Source organism: Bombus pascuorum, chromosome 5 (assembly GCF_905332965.1).
Source record: "Bombus pascuorum chromosome 5, iyBomPasc1.1, whole genome shotgun sequence".
NCBI classification, from domain to species: Eukaryota; Metazoa; Arthropoda; class Insecta; order Hymenoptera; family Apidae; genus Bombus; species Bombus pascuorum.
In genome coordinates, this window is record NC_083492.1 from 7459340 (window position 1) to 7475257 (window position 15918).

Sequence of the window (15918 nt, forward strand, 5' to 3'; positions counted from 1 at the left end):
TCTTTTGTTATACATTTGTAGGGCATTTGAAGATATAGACACGATTGTTACACATTTATGGGAAAGTTGAAAATGTAACATAATATGCAAAAATAGATATTATATGTAAAATATGGCACTCGTTATAATATTTACTAGGTGAAACAATTTTTTAATTAGGTTCTATCATTTTATTTATATTCATGATATGAATTTATATAAATATCCGCATTCTACTTATGGATTTCCTTTTGATGATGGGTGGTCTTTTGGGTTAACTGAACTCTTTTACAATCTTTACCAATTAATATTATTGAATTGTCAAGTTATAGGTTATGGATTTCTCTTTTATAATTTTACAATTTTGCATCGAATATCTTGGAACAGATAATCAAATGATTTTTAACTTGTAAATTTGTTTGGAAAGTTTTATTTGATTTGTACTAGTAACTGATGATTTTGAATACACTGAGGTTATAATATAGAAAGGTGATGTGAGTGAAAAGAAAGAAGAAAACTTTTCCACCTAGTAAAATCATGAAACGATCTCTTATGAATATATATAAGTCTAAGAATATAAGGATTTTACATGAGGTGTTTAAATCGTGGCAAACGCAATGCGGAAGAATATGTTATCACGCGTGCACGCACACGCAGAACATAAGCACCCGTATCGTGACATGCGACTGACCTTGATCTACTTTTTCTCCCCTGTGTACTACCATTTCTTTCGGTTCAAAGGAAGCACGCGAGAACCGGCATTATATTTTGTAATACGCTGCAAAACATCGTGACTTCTCGAGATTCCTGACACCAGATTTCTGATGATGATACATTAAAAAAACTGTCATTCTTCTACGTCATGTCATGTAAATGAAAACAATTTTATTGTAACAAAATTCAATAATCATCGACGAACAATCATTTTATTTACAAATTACAAACACGCTAAATAGTCAAGCATCCTTAATCCTTGCCTTCCTTTTCTTGAGATTCTTGCTTCTCTAAAAATGCGCTTGTAATACCTACTTTTTTTAATTCAGCCACCAGTTCGCCATTTCTGTGCATTTCTAAAAGAATGTCACATCCTCCTACAAATTCTCCATTTATGAAGACTTGGGGTATGGTTGGCCAGTTTGAGAAATCCTTGATACCTAAACATAGTTATGAAAATTATATATTATTTTATTGTTACATATATTTATTTATTTTAATTGTTCTTGGACTAATCCTCTATTAATCTTTGTATAATTTTCTTTTGGTTGTTTTTATCGTCTCAAAGAATTTCTGTAATGGTTTGGGATTTAGTCATACTTGTCAGATTCAGTTTATTTCTATGAAATGCGCTATTGACCTTCCAAAGAATATTAACCTTGTCTAAGCAATTCATCTTCAAGAACATCATGAGCATCGTACTTGACATCGTGCATCTTCAATATTTGTACAACAGCATTGCTAAAACCACACTTGGGACTGTCTGGGATACCTTTCATGAACACCACAACTTTGTTTTTCTGTAAAATATAGATGACACTCACTTATAATTATCTAGTAATTTAAACAACGTCAACACTATGTATACTTCCAATTGGTTACAGCTTTGGTTTACGAGTTTGACATATATTAAATATTGACATAGTCGACAACGTATGATGGAAGATACACAATAAATAATACAAATCATGGTAAATTCTATTCATCTAATAGCAAAATAGTTGACAAATGTAGACGCACCTTAACGAGGTTAGCAATCTTATCAGCAGTCGTTGAAAAACTTCTAATAGAATTATACAACCTAAATGGAATCATGTTTAGATACTATTGTTGAAAATCAAATAATAAAAACTCGAATTTTTTATTAGAAAAACAGCACAATAGATTACCCGGTCAATACATTAATCAAGAATGGATTGCGCCATATTAGTTTTCTTTTTTTACTTAAAGCGACTAGTGTCGCTCTCTGCAGGCAGACATAAGAAACACGTAGACTAATTTTAATCGACATGAATTTTTATAGTATCTGTTTCCAAGTGTGTAATTATAAATTTCATAATATTATTTATAATATAGTAACATTACTAGAGACAAGATAGACGTAACATTAAATGGAACTTTATATGTCAGGTTCTGAAATACCGACCTGCAAAGAAGATCAGCATAGTTCTTACGCCCTCTGCGATTTGTTAAAGCAAACATAGGAATTATATGTACATATATACATACATAATTCGTCTCATTTATAGGTATTTGTAGTACTGATGACAGATATCTCGTTTGTGGGTGGACTGTCACCACGTGATCCTCAAACATGGGATAAATTAGATCTCTACATAATCAGCACAGTAGGCAACCATGTTTTCCTTATTAATACCACCTACGTAAGATGTCTCCACCAATCCCTAGATTTTTTATTACATTTCTAATATTACATACATTAAATTCTAATAAAAAATTAGCATGTGTGCATTTATGTAACTATTACATTACGCTTATATTACATGATCTGACGTTGCACTACATTATATCGAGCCACTTTCGTCTAAATATTACACCAAAATTATTTCATACTTATTGACAAAATGATATTGTCACTTTACAATATCAATCCAATGTATCTATTTCAAAAATCTACTTTATCACACCGATAACGTGTATCGAGATTAATTTTATCCTCGTAATATTTACTAACGACTAAAATAAAATCTTGTGAACATTTTAAAGACATATGACAATTTTTTGAGAAACACAGTGATGTTTCGGTGGATTCGTAAAAGATAGCGTCGTGTAACCCCGTTTTACCGTAGCCACTTCAAATTCGATCTACGTTCATGGCCTACTTCCGAGGTCTACGCTCGTAACGCAAGGAATCCTGGCTACGATACTTTTCAGATCATTAAATATTCTTCTCTCGGTAAATATTAAACGTCATCTCAATGAATCACGTACGGCTGATTTATTTGAACCCAGAACAATGAAAAAAGATTCCTCATAGCAACCTCAAGGTCCCAGGACTGTCGAATTAAAAATAAAGGTTAAATTAAATTTTAATCGTGAATAAATTTTTAGTCTGTTGTCAACAATTTTGTGACGAAACATCTGTCCCGAGAGAATTTCTTAGAATTGTTTATTTTCGAGATGGTCAATCTGTATCGTCATCGATTGCGACATAACAATACAACAGCGCAATTCGTTAGTCGGGATATCGCTATCTTTCTTTCAAAAGGACTCATTGATGCGAGAAATATCGATTTTTTCAAAAATAATCTGTAACAAAGTGCATGAGCTAGCTAGAATAAACGAGTTAAAAAAATATACGAGTGACTTCATCTATGATTTTAAAAAGTCCAAATTACTAACATTTCGTGTAATTTAATATATTTAAATAAGGCACTGTATATATTTTTTTAGGTTAACAATTGCGTGCTTGTTCTATGCAATTATTATTTATTGAAAAAATATGTTATACATATATATTTTTTCTTTTCCATTCATAATCTTTAAAATTTCGTTTGAACAGCTATATCTAAAAATATGTAACTGTAAAATTACAATATTTGCATACATGTATTTTTCTATTAAAGTTATTACCAGCATTTAACAACGTTTGTTTTCGTCCATCTTGGCCAATGTGCATATTATTATTAAGTATTGTTTTACCTAACCCCAATTATAATTAGTGTTTTTCTATTTTCTGTTTGTTACGTATTGTCGTACAAGTTGTTGTTTAAACGTGTCATAAGACAAATATCTTTCGTATCTTCATACGTATTTCCTTTTTTCCATTGAAGTAACGTTGCACACATAACCCACGCAACTGTATTTTCCTCGTGACGTAACAGTGAAAAATCGTTACAGGGAAAACTCGTTAACCGATAACACGTCCGCAGCACGTGGTTGTCCTTTCCGAAGCAATGACGTCAGATTGAAATCATGGTCACCGTGACCGATCACCATGGAAACTGTGCTCGGAGCTAGTATACCGACGTGAGAACGCCCACGAGGATTTTAAAGTTCGAGTTAGCCTGGCGGGAGAGCGTCCTGTGTATACAGCTTCACGGATGAGATCCTTGCGATAGGTCGGGGATGAAAGCACGAAAATAGCAACAGGTAAAAATGTTAAAAAATCTTTCGATTGCGAGCGGATCGCATGAAATCGTATGAAAACGTTTTCATCGTCGGCCGTCAGACTGAAATTCATTGGAATCCAAACGCGTCCGAACAAATAACGGCTAATTTTTTTTAATTCGACATAAATGAAATAATTCAATAAAAAAAAGGGGGGAGGAGGAAACGATTTTTCACAATCGACATGAACATTAACAGTATATTTTAATTTGTTCGCAATGTGGTTACAAATTGTTTCAAAATATCGGAATTTATTATATATACTATACATAGCTGGTAGAATTCTCACACGTGTCCATCTAACCTAACCTAACAGAAACGCGTCCTTCTAGCGGATGTAATAGACACTTTTTTTTTGCCATTGCGTAAGACGCGACAGGCCTACTTATTGTCCACCTTCTACGTGTCTCTGTTACAATCGTACAGCCAATGAAGTTCGAATAATTCCTCTTTCTTTCCTTTTTTAGAAACAGTTTCTTTTTCGCGCGACATTCCTAACGATGCCCGACGAAACCGGGCTAAATGTGACGTAGCAGTGGAATTCAAGGCGTAGATGAATATGTATTAAGAGTAGAGTATACGTATAAACTGTAGAAACACGGATAGAAGACCGAGCTTAATACACGAATTTACATACGCTTACAATTCTTTGGGTAAAGTAGAGTTACGCGAAGTACTTTACGGATACACGCAACAATTGCGTATATAGGATCTTGTAACGCATGCTTACATTTGGTTACTTTTCTCTGTGTAACTTACGTAAATGTTCTATAGAGAGAGTCGAGAAAGCAACGTTTCACCTAATAAGCGGAAAGAATTGTTTACGTAGGTTAGGGAGAAGAAGTAAGAAATAAGGGACAAAACGAAGAGAAACAGTGGTGGGATTATACCATACCTTATTCGGAGCCAGGCGATTGTTGCACTATTTTAACGCGGCTCGCTTTAACGTGACTACACCGTGACGAGGGGTTTCACTTTGCCGCAATGTTGGCAGCTACTGCCAGTTAATGCATTTTCACTGGTGGGACGGTGACGCTAAATGATACGGTTTCCTGTTCACGAGAAACTCGAAACTACCCACGATACAAGGTAGTATACCAAAACTCTACGTGCAGCTTTATTTGATAAGTGAAAATATAACCTTCGCGCAAAAATTACGAATCCCCTCTGCGCTATTTGCAACCGGAGCTTATAGCGTATTTTGTTACGTGTAGTGGTAATACAATCAATCGCTGTACAGAATGACTATTTTACCAATTTTCTAACTCACAAGCCCCTAAATCGTTAAAGGAACAGCTTGAGGAAGTACTTTTCCTTATAACATGAAAAAAAAGATGAAAAATATCATGAGAATGTTTACAAGACGTTAGTAAAATGGAATACAAATGAGTAATCGACGTCAGTAATAGGAAAATGGTTTTGGTAAGCACACAAGACTTCGGTGTTCGTCAGCTTGTCTCGATCATTCTCGCGGAGCGGCTCGGGTGGGGGAGGTTGTCGGCACTGGCGAGTGGCGAGCATCTGCGACGGAGAACAAAACGCCAGAGCGAAAAGGAACGTGCTAGCCAGAACAACGAGGAGAAAACGATTCGTGAACGAGGAACGCGAATGTATCGTGGCACGTGCGACGAGGAGGGAGAAACCTTACGCCGATTCCTCTCGAGGTCGAACACGGGAACGAAACAGAAAAAGACAGAGACCGGTCCGCTGGTCGTTCTGGCGCATACGCAACGAACACGATGCACGTCAGCCAGAAATGAGAAAAGATTATCATGTGCACGTATATTGTGGCCCGTATATCGAATTCGCGATAAGAATGATAAAGACGTTTGCGAACCGTGACGAGCGCTTTTTATACACGGCTGGAGAACATTATTTAAAACAACAACCGGACACAGTTGACGTTATACGCGATTTAAGACGTGCTCGAATATAAACGTGTTTATGTCATTCCTCGATGTTAAACGATTAACATTTTACCATATGCCTTCTCTGCTTTTTATCGATTCGCGGTATCAACGGTTATTAAAGGTATACAAACGTTTAAATTGCTACCCTTTATTGTGAAACAAACGTTACTGCGATTACAACAAAATCAATTTCATGCTCGTGTAAAACGATCAAAAATCGATGATAAAGCCATTAGAAAAAAGTAAAAACGGCTGGCAGATGGAATCGGAGAAAACAATGCGAATCGGAGAGACAGAGCAACGACTCGACTTCGTCCGAAAGAGAAAGAAACGTAATCGAATAACGCGCGAGAGAAGGACGAACGAGCTGGTTGGAGGATAGAAAGAGATGGAGACGGGGCACGAGGAAGAGTGGAAGGGAGGAAGTGAGAGTGGAAGGGAGAGAGTGCCACGCGACGCGTTAGGCAGCGTAAGAGAGAGAGGCGGTTGGCGCGAAAGGAGTGGGGTTAGTAAATCGAGTGGCTTGGCGAGCGGCGGACGGTATCCTGCGAAAGAGGAAAGTGCGGTAAAGGGGGCGAGGACAAATGACGAGGCGCGCGAGCCATCAGGGCCGTATGCTAGAGAACACGCGACACGCGTTCCGGGAGCCATGGTCGCGCGCGACCTTAACCCTTAGATAATGTGGTTAATAAAAGTCAAGAAGCATATGAGAAAACACTGTGTCTGATTTGGAGTAGGTACGAATAAGGATATATATTAAGAAATAGGTCTAATAAATTTTGTATTGTAATATTGTAACGATATATGAAGAGCTGAAGTAACATTATTTTATGAAAATTTTTATGAAGGATCATGATCACAATATAAGTTATCATGAATGATAATTTGTATGAAATAATTTAATATTAGGTAAGTTGCCCATTGTATCTATACTGAAATCGCTTTTATATCTTACCGCGGTGAGATTGCGTAAAGCAGTTCACGAGGCACTTGTGACGAGATTTCATACCGCCTACTCGATTCATAAGTCTCTGTAAGCTATTCGCGATGATTCGCCACGAAACATCGTAATTCAGCCGAAACATGTTTACCCGAGATACCACGGTCTACGTTTCTTACCTCAATTTTTTATAACCATACTTCCCATCGTGATTTTTTGTGAGATATTGAACGCATTTTCGCAAATCAAAATTCGAAATATTCGCTTTGAAGATTATTTAATTGACGATAAAATCGATAACTCGACTTAGTCAACTACCTGCCGCGTCCATAATATGGGTAGAAGACAGAATCGGCTGCATCTGTCTCGTTTTCCGGGAACCATCGCTAAAAAGTAGCGGGTTAAAACCTGGAGACGCATAACTTTGCGTTTACCGGCCGGTTACCGGTAACCCGGACTAGCTATAACCTGGAGAGCGGCGATGGAACCTTCGTGAAAGACAGAGCTCAAGAATCGTAACGTCGAAGCGAGATGGAGAATCGGGCTTGTCGATAGAGTGGGAAAGGATATGGACAGAGAGCGAGACGGTTGTTGAAATAGAACGGCAAAGAAGTTAGGGGCCAAGGGAGGAACTGAAATAGAGAGTAGAAGAGAATTCACGAGTGCCTCGCGGACTTCTCCTCTGCATTAACGGTCTCAGACTACAAAGTACGAGAGAGAAATGAGAGACGAAGAAACGCGTACACGCTCAACGATGAGACCTATACACTATACAGTTTGTGGACTCGAGCAGAGTGCTCGATGCGTCGCGCTAGCCATTGCTTGTTCGATGCAAAAGTGTCGTTACAGTTTCTGGTAAAATTTCTTTGTCAATTAATATTTACAATACTCTATCTAACATTTTATATATGCTTTCAAACCCAATAAATCGATGACGTTATAGGTTAAGTATGTAACTCCAAAAGTAGTTTAAGTAACTCCTTTATCCTAACTTTAACAAGGTGCGTCTACACTCGACCCATTTTTTTAGTAATTTCTCTGAAAATCGAACAGTTATGCGGAGAAACTCGATTACGGTTTTCCGACTCATCTTTTCTACTACAATCACTTCGTTCCAGAAGTTATATTACGATTTTTACCGCACCCTATATATTTGAAAGGAGAGGAGAAGGGAATGAGTGAGCGTGCAAAGTGCGGCAAAGGGAGATAGAGACGGAGAAAGCAGCGATAGAGAGAAAGGGGTGCGAAAAGTTGGTAAGGGACGGCGTGGGGTGAAGTGGGAACGACAGACGTTCTACCGTTGCTTGGAACGAGCAAGCTTGGTTCGTGAGCGCGGGGCGAGAGAGAGTGAGAGAGTGGGGGGATGGGGTTCAACCGATGGGTGGTGGGGGGCGGTTAGTGGGTGGCAGCTGAGGACGGAGTGATAGGGGAAATCAGTCGCGGTTCGAGTACCGCCACGTATGCACGTGAGCGGGTGTGCTCGTCTTCTCGGTGAGCTTCTCTCTCTCACTGACCCTTCACGACGCACCGTAGTCGTCCTTCCTTCTCTTTTCTTTCCGTCCTACACAGAGGATTCCGTCAAATAAATACAATAGCCGCGTTCTTTGGAATTTTTCCTCTTCTGAAAAGGAAATTTCTCCCAGCTTGCTGTTCAAAAGAATTTTACATTAGATCTTTCGAAGGAATTGAGGGACGCTTGCGCGCCGTTCTTCCCCAGTCGAAGACGGGGAATCACCGACACCAGGCCAATCAGAAACATCGATGTAAACAGAGAGTAGAGTTTTAAACGGAAAAAGAGTTTCGTGGCTCTCGAGACGCTCGCGTTCCAGAAGCGCTATCTCGTCCTTTCCACCACAGCTCTCTATTTTTCTCTCGCTCTTCGCTCATTCACTCTCTTTCTAACTTTTTCCCTCCCACTCCCAGTCTCCTCTTTCTCTAACCGTCTTCTTCGCTCTTAGTCTCGTGACGAAAGGACGTTCGAGATAATCCGAGCGGACGTTTCTTCGAGGGGAAAGTCTGATTTTGATATACATACCAGTTTTCAATTGCCGTTCGACAGAGGATTCCGCGCGGTCTCCACGTTCTCTTTAAATACGAACGATATCATTATTCTCGCTTTCGTGGCCGATCGGTACGATTCTACTTACGTATTGGTAACGTGGTCGGTTACTGTGGGAGGTGGAGTGATACAAGATATTTAGCCGGTGCTAACGGAGAGACTACAGAAGCCGAAGGGCCATAAAAAGGCAGGTCAGACTGGAACGAAGAGCCAAGATGCTCGACTTCGAACAACAGGCGAATCAGGCACAGGCTCTGGCTTCGCTCGACGAGGACTGGCACCTGCTCGAGGGTGAGCGCACGACCTTCGCAATTTTTCTTCTCGAACCTCTGTCCTTTGCGTTTTCGACACGCGCGCATACACACACACACATACATACACGCATATATACATACATATGTACAGATGTACACCTATATATGTAGGTACACGAACAGTGGCGTCGATGCTAGATCGGAGTGCACCTGGTGAAAACCTGTATCGAGGTGGATGCCTGGTTGACCCTTTGGGGCATGTTGCTTCCATGCTCGTTGCTCGAGTACATTGGACAGTGTCACGAACGATAATCCTTGAATGCGTCGCCCGATCGGATATTGTTAGGGGTTAATCGAACCTGAAAAATGTCGAATAACATCGGTCCAATGAGGTATTAGATTTTTGCTGGAGAGATCGATTTCTCGATGGCGTTCGCTTTTTCTTAATTCGCTTTTGTCGCCAACAGCTGTTTCTAGGTCAGGTTTGATTTCTAAGACGTTCGTCGGCATACGTGTGCGCGTTCGCATCGATGTGTCACGTAACACACGGTACACAAAGCACCGTTGACTGTTCGTATTCGTCGACAATCGTATAGAAGGTAATGGAGAAATAATTAAGCTTCAAAACTGCGATATCGATAACGTTTCGTTGAGAAAGAAAACGTTCTATATCCGTTCTATATATCGAGGCTACGGTGTCTCTTAAAGGGTCGCGTATCTTATCGAATCGAGCTTCGAGCAAAATAAACTGCGAAGGAACATATTGTTCGAGGACGCATCGACATCGACCGAGTGTTTTACGAAGGATAAAGCCTGACCCATAACATCCCACGAACCGCGCGTTACCGACATTTGTTTTCTTGCGCGCGGTTTCACGCGTTTTTACGATCGTTTGAAACGCGTCACCACTTTACCATCCGAGTCGAGATTATGGAGGATCGTTTGATTTGTGGCTAGTTTCCGTTAGGTATGCGACTTTCATTGTCGTTGTCTCTTTACATAACATTTACTCGTAATTCGTAAAACAGTGTCACGGCGACGTTCGATCATTAATAACGTGCGCAAATTTTTATCAGTGCGATCTTCAATAATAAATATCTTGTACTTATCAACCGTTCGACAAATGCGACATATTCTTACCGTAATTTTTATTATCTCTGGATAACATCCTCGTGACGAATAAGCAATGTTTTTCGAAGTGATAAAATTCCTTTGCAACGAAGATTGTAAAAATGGTGACTGAATGTGTTAGTACGTAAATATAGTGAGTTGCGAACCATGTGACATTTGGCCGTATAGGGTTTGAACATCCTTTTATTGAACAGCTGCTTTCCGGACCGGCCTCTCCACTTTCTTGTCCCTTTTACTGGCCGCACGAACGTCTGGCGCCGCATTCACGGCTTTTATTGTGATTTCTTAATACCCACCGCAAGAGAAGTAACGTGAATTTTGTGTTACATACAAAAATACACCAGATAAGCAGATCGACGCCACTGTCCAGTTTAAATTTTAACGATAAGTAATACTAACCTAATATATTTCGTTCTGCTTGTAACATTGTTTTCTGCATGTGCATGCGTATACAACTTTAGAGGCGTAGACATAGTGTAATTAATACAGTCGAAGAAAGTCAGAAAGTTGAAAGGAAAGAAAAGTGAAAGGTGGGAGCGTGAGCATATACAACGTGATCTAATGTAATTTATTCGAAAATTATATTTCGTGCAGCACTAAGATTAATAACGTGTATACATGGTCGGTACGGAAGAAATACTTTGGCGAAGAAAATCGAAAAGAAGAATGATTGGTTTAATAAGGGGAAAATCAATCGGCATCGATTGATATTACTGACTCGTTACGTTTATCGACAAGAAATTAATCGCGTTCGCATCTTGCACCAGGAAACTATGTAGTTACAGTTACAAATATTCCTTGCGCGCTTTGAACGCGTCGTGTAGGATAGTCTGGTTAATTGACTTTTAAATTTGTTCCGGAAAATTGAGATTCGCAGTTACGTCGGCTCGGAAAAACACAGTAGGAACTTTATTTAATATACAGCTCGTATTTCTGTTTGTTATTTTCAACATTTTTAATCGTATCAAAGAATTTCAAATTAGTGAAATTTTGGTCTTTTTATTTTACATCGTTAATCATCTGGTACTAATTCGAATGAATTTTCAAACATTTTCATATCTGAAAAATTCTTAAATGTATAGAATGTGTGAAATTCTCTATTTAATTCCACATGTAATTAATGTAGTTAGATAATTTTAAATATTATTGGAGGATTCTTTATGGTCATATTTTGATAGCAATATTTTCAAAAATTTTTATCGTGTTGTTTCAAGAATCTGAAACTGATGAAATTTCGTTCTTTTTTCTTTCACATCATTGAAGCTGGAAATAAATTTTCAAACATTTGAATATTTGAAATCTTTTTCAATATACATACATACGTATAGAATATAAAATTCTCTATATCAATTTTGCTTGTAATTAACATAATTAGGTGATTAACGAAAGAAGTAAGTAAAATATAGTAGTAAATTTGAAAGAAACCGGTAGTTTATCGTGGGGATCTTTACGGGCATGTTTCGCTAGTAATATTTTCAAAGCACTTGTCCGTTATCCGTAGCGTACGGACACGGCACATCGACTGGCACGTATCGTGCCACGGGAAGCACGACTCGCACCTGTTTCACAGCACATAAATGTTTGCGGGAGCAATATCGTGTTTGGCAATGCCAACCTCACCTGGCCGTTTCTATCAGACGCGTATTTTTGCAACAGACGCTTAAATCGTTGTTGACAAATCGTCAGCTTAAACTTCTAATATACCATTCAACTTCTATTGTGATTATTCTCGTCCTTTATTTCATATTTATTATCGTTTAATATACGAACGTGCTGAGTATGAATTACGATTATCGTTATCACAAACTAACATCGACCTACGATGCTCATTTCCTACAAGCGTAAAATACACCGATAGAGGGTGGGGGAACGATTCTAAAGCGACTAGAAAATTTCGCGTTTACGTCAGATTTACACCTGTTGAAGTAGTGGGCGTCAATTTGTAACATCTGTCGCTCGCTATATCTGTTTAAACAGGCAGTTTGCGTTAAAAGAGGTGTAAGTAAATTATTCCTTCATTCTTAGCAACCTGAACATAATTGCTTGCCTTTTTCAGCTTTTTCGAATTATATTTTTCAATCTTATCTTTTGATATTCAATCAATATAATAAAAATAGAAAATTATGAATTTGTTAATGTTAAATAATATTGCGAATAGATTAGGTAATGGTGGTAATTTTGTGGACGACCTTTTAAGATTGTATCATAAATTTTTTAATTTAATTTTTCGATATCCAATTCGAAATGATCGAATGGAATAATTTAAACTTGCCGATTTTAAATAATGTGAATAGGTAATGGTGGTAATTCTGGTGAAAATGGAGGAGCCAGCAACCTGTCGTCTGAATTTTCACGGTTGTATCTCGTCGGTGCGCTAGGGAACTCCATTTTCATGAATATCTAAGGTCCCCTACAGCTAAAGCTTCTCATCAGGCGAAGGTTTTGCCGCGAAGGGATCGAGAAATTCGTCCCTTCTCCGCGCACATCTCTCTAACTATGCGAAACTTCTTCCCCATATAACCTGTGCGAACTCGCATGTCGAGTTTCGGCTTTTCTTCCTAGATTGGAACAATATCGCGCGTATTTACATTTCTCAATTGCTAGTTACCTGATCGCTAGATTTTTTTTACCATCTATAATTTTTCTCACTTTTATCATTTTCACGAAACTTGTACATATTATGAGACTGACTAGTTTTTCAAAATTAAATTTAGGTTAACTCAGTGTACGTTAACGAATGATCGAGTTCTATATATATATATATATATTAGTTAAGATTATCGACTGATTTAAAAGAAACTAGTAAATCGACATATATTTCTGTGTCTCCGCGGGTGGCAGTAGCGTAGAATCAGTGGCGAATAAGAACAATTTTTCGTCGGGTCATCGATTCGCAAAGGCATTGGCCTAATTGCCGAGTCAGGGACACGCTAACATTTACAGGTGTATACGCGTTTCGATCGCAGTGCTCGCCCGTCCGAAGGACCTCCACCGGGAGTTCGTTCACTCCTTTCCTACACTGTATCTTCTATGTAAGTATACATATACCGCGCTTTATTCCGACATCGCGCCGAAAATATTCGAATCGTTAAATGCGTGGTTTCTTCAAATGCAACGAAATAGTTTGAAATCGTCGGTCTATGATTCATAAGACGGCAAAATTAAAAAACTTATTTCATATTTGTGTATGTTTTTACGTAGTTCTTATTTACTAAATTAATAAAAAGTGGAGTTGATCAGAGAGGTTCATATTAGATAGTATAGGTTATGTTGTCACATACCAACACCGTACGCTTAAAAGTTAATTCCATGTGTTTCCATAATCTCTCACGTAACTTACCAATTTATTAAGAAGTTTTTCATCTCTGGTGTCAAAGAACCCAACGACGGACAAAAGAAAGATAAGCTTTTCTCAATTTCGATGATAGAAACTGTTTATACCATTGACGGCGTTGAATTTTCATCGTGCGGCAAGATTTAAAATGCATCCGTTTCACCGGCGGAACTATACTCGTCCGACGACCGAAACGTTTTGATGAAAAAAATGCAAACGCGTAGGGCGAGAGACACAGAAAGTGAAAGAGAGAGAGAGAAAGAGAGAGAGAGAGAAAGTGAGAGCAAGGGAAGCTGGGAAGTATGGAGGGAAGAGCGTAGCGGAGGAGAGTAGTGGCGTGTATAGGAGAAGCGAGAGGGAGAGAGGGAGAGACAGCTTCGACACGGCAGCATTGCGGCAGAAAACTGGTCCAGGTGCAAGCTCGATACTCCCAGAGAGCGTGATTCGCGTTGAATATTCGCCGGTGTAGAATTCCTTATCCCGCTGCAAAACCGCGCCATTCTGCTCCCCACGCAACGGTACTTTTCGCGTTTCGTCGCCTTTCCCCTCGTCTTTCACCTTCTATTCCCTTAAATTTCATGTTTCCACGTTTCAGATATCAGTTACTATTCGATCGTTCAATCTCGTTGATAGATCTTTCGACATTTTTTTATAAATTCGTTATTGTTTCTTTGAAGTTCTTTAGGAATCTTCTGGGGATTTTTCGAGGAATATTTTGTACTTCTTATTTCGTTTCGCCTCTTTCAGTGTCTATATTCAGAGTTTCGAACTTTACTTGTTATTTCTGATAATTTGATTATAAATATAATAATGCATTGCTCTGTTATAAATGTAAAAAAGCAATATATGTTACAGGTAATCTCATTTTTCATATTTTCTGTAAAAGAATTTGGAATCTTAATTGAGAGCTTGTATGGTGGTTTGAAGCAACGTATTTACCATAGTGCAACGTATTTAGTAATACAATGTACTTCTATATATCATTAGAAACAATATGTGTATGAAATTTATTTTCTTCTTTCTTAACCTTAAATTGTTACACATCTGCATGTGGCGCTAGTAGCGTACATATTTGCTATGATCTTTTCCATAATGTACATATTTCTATTATCGCGTATCGTTTCCACAAAGGTACGAATTAGGTTAAGGAAGTAAAAAGTGGAAAAAATATAATAAAAAATATAGTACAAGAATGATGAGATATAATTGAATCGCAAAGAGTCTTCGAAAGGTGTTCATCGTGTATGCGATCCGAATAGTAAGAAGTTAGATTTGTTTAGCTGGTACACGGATAATTGTCGTTCGGAGGTTTGTTCGGTGTTTCCAGCGAGGTCCCTCGAGCGCTGACCTTTCCCAAGGTTCCGAATTCGGCGCGTCCGAGTCTTTCTCCTATGAGGATACGAAACGAAATATGGGCAAGTCCATATTAAGAATGTCGATGACATTGAAATCGGACCGCGTAAGAACGAGCTGGCGGCTCGTGTACCAACGACCTTCGATTATCTACGTTTCTCTTTCTCTTGAAGGAAGATCTTCGAAATTCCACTATAGAAAAATTCCAGAAAAATCCTAATGATTATATAAATCAAAAGATATAAAATAACGTATATACCAATTACAATTAGAAGTATAATATATGAAGATGAATGTTGTTATTACAATTTCAGGAAACGAAATCACCTATATAATCACGTACACTACTGAAAATAATTAGAAGGTCATTATTATGAACAATTTTATTGCATCATAAGTTCCTTGTTTGATAAACATTATCTTTTTTTTGAAATTGGTATGTATCAATGGAGCATATCTTTCCTGGAAATGTTAAAGAATCTGAATTTTAAACCAAGTGTTGTTGATTAAATTATTGCGAGATTGTTATAACCATTACAAAAATTATAGCAACTGGAATAATAGCTAGAAGGATCGTTGTCCAGTATTATATCGTTTTACGGTTGTACACGATAATTTTATTATGTCAAAATGATTAGAATCATAGTTTTGCACATTAACCGAGGGAAACAATGAACAAAATATGGCGTCAGGATGGGAACGTGTTGCAAGTAATTCGACTCGGCTCGTAATCGAACGCGATCGGCCATGATTACCATTAATTACGAATAATAAATTACGAGGCCGCTCACGATCGACTTATCGTCGCGGCGCGATCGATACGCGTCTCCTGC

The 15918-nt window shown here is 38.3% G+C and overlaps 2 protein-coding genes and 1 long non-coding RNA gene across 3 annotated transcripts in view; 1 reads left to right on the forward strand and 2 right to left on the reverse strand.

The window, feature by feature from the left end:
- Positions 1-844: 844 nt before the first annotated feature.
- On the reverse strand, positions 845-1917 carry LOC132907505 (glutaredoxin-related protein 5, mitochondrial). The gene is made up of 3 exons (XM_060960678.1): positions 1714-1917; positions 1352-1493; positions 845-1133 (listed from the first exon to the last, which is right to left on the reverse strand). The coding sequence occupies exons 1-3, from the start codon at positions 1786-1788 to the stop codon at positions 946-948; spliced, it is 405 nt and encodes a 134-aa protein (XP_060816661.1). The 5' UTR covers positions 1789-1917; the 3' UTR covers positions 845-945.
- Positions 1918-4285: 2368 nt separating this feature from the next.
- On the reverse strand, positions 4286-5731 carry LOC132907513 (uncharacterized). Its single transcript, XR_009658195.1, has 2 exons — positions 5000-5731; positions 4286-4904 (listed from the first exon to the last, which is right to left on the reverse strand). It is a non-coding gene; the product is annotated as an uncharacterized LOC132907513 (long non-coding RNA).
- Positions 5732-8373: 2642 nt separating this feature from the next.
- The window catches only part of LOC132907493 (histone-lysine N-methyltransferase, H3 lysine-79 specific), a 94195-nt gene continuing 86650 nt past the window's right edge, over positions 8374-15918 (forward strand). Inside the window, exon 1 of the mRNA XM_060960654.1 lies at positions 8374-9304. Within this exon, the coding sequence (XP_060816637.1) occupies positions 9229-9304 (76 nt within the window). The 5' untranslated portion in view covers positions 8374-9228. The remainder of the gene's footprint in view (positions 9305-15918) is intronic.

What these genes read in the sequence shown, in the direction of transcription:
- LOC132907505 (XM_060960678.1), bottom strand. Translation starts at nt 1,788, where the DNA reads ATGATTCCATTTAGGTTGTATAATTCTATTAGAAGTTTTTCAACGACT. An exon ending in AGATTGCTAACCTCGTTAAG is followed by an intron (nt 1,494 to 1,713) that starts GTGCGTCTACAT and finishes TATATTTTACAG; the next exon opens with AAAAACAAAGTTGTGGTGTT. An exon ending in AGATGAATTGCTTAGACAAG is followed by an intron (nt 1,134 to 1,351) that starts GTTAATATTCTT and finishes AACTATGTTTAG; the next exon opens with GTATCAAGGATTTCTCAAAC.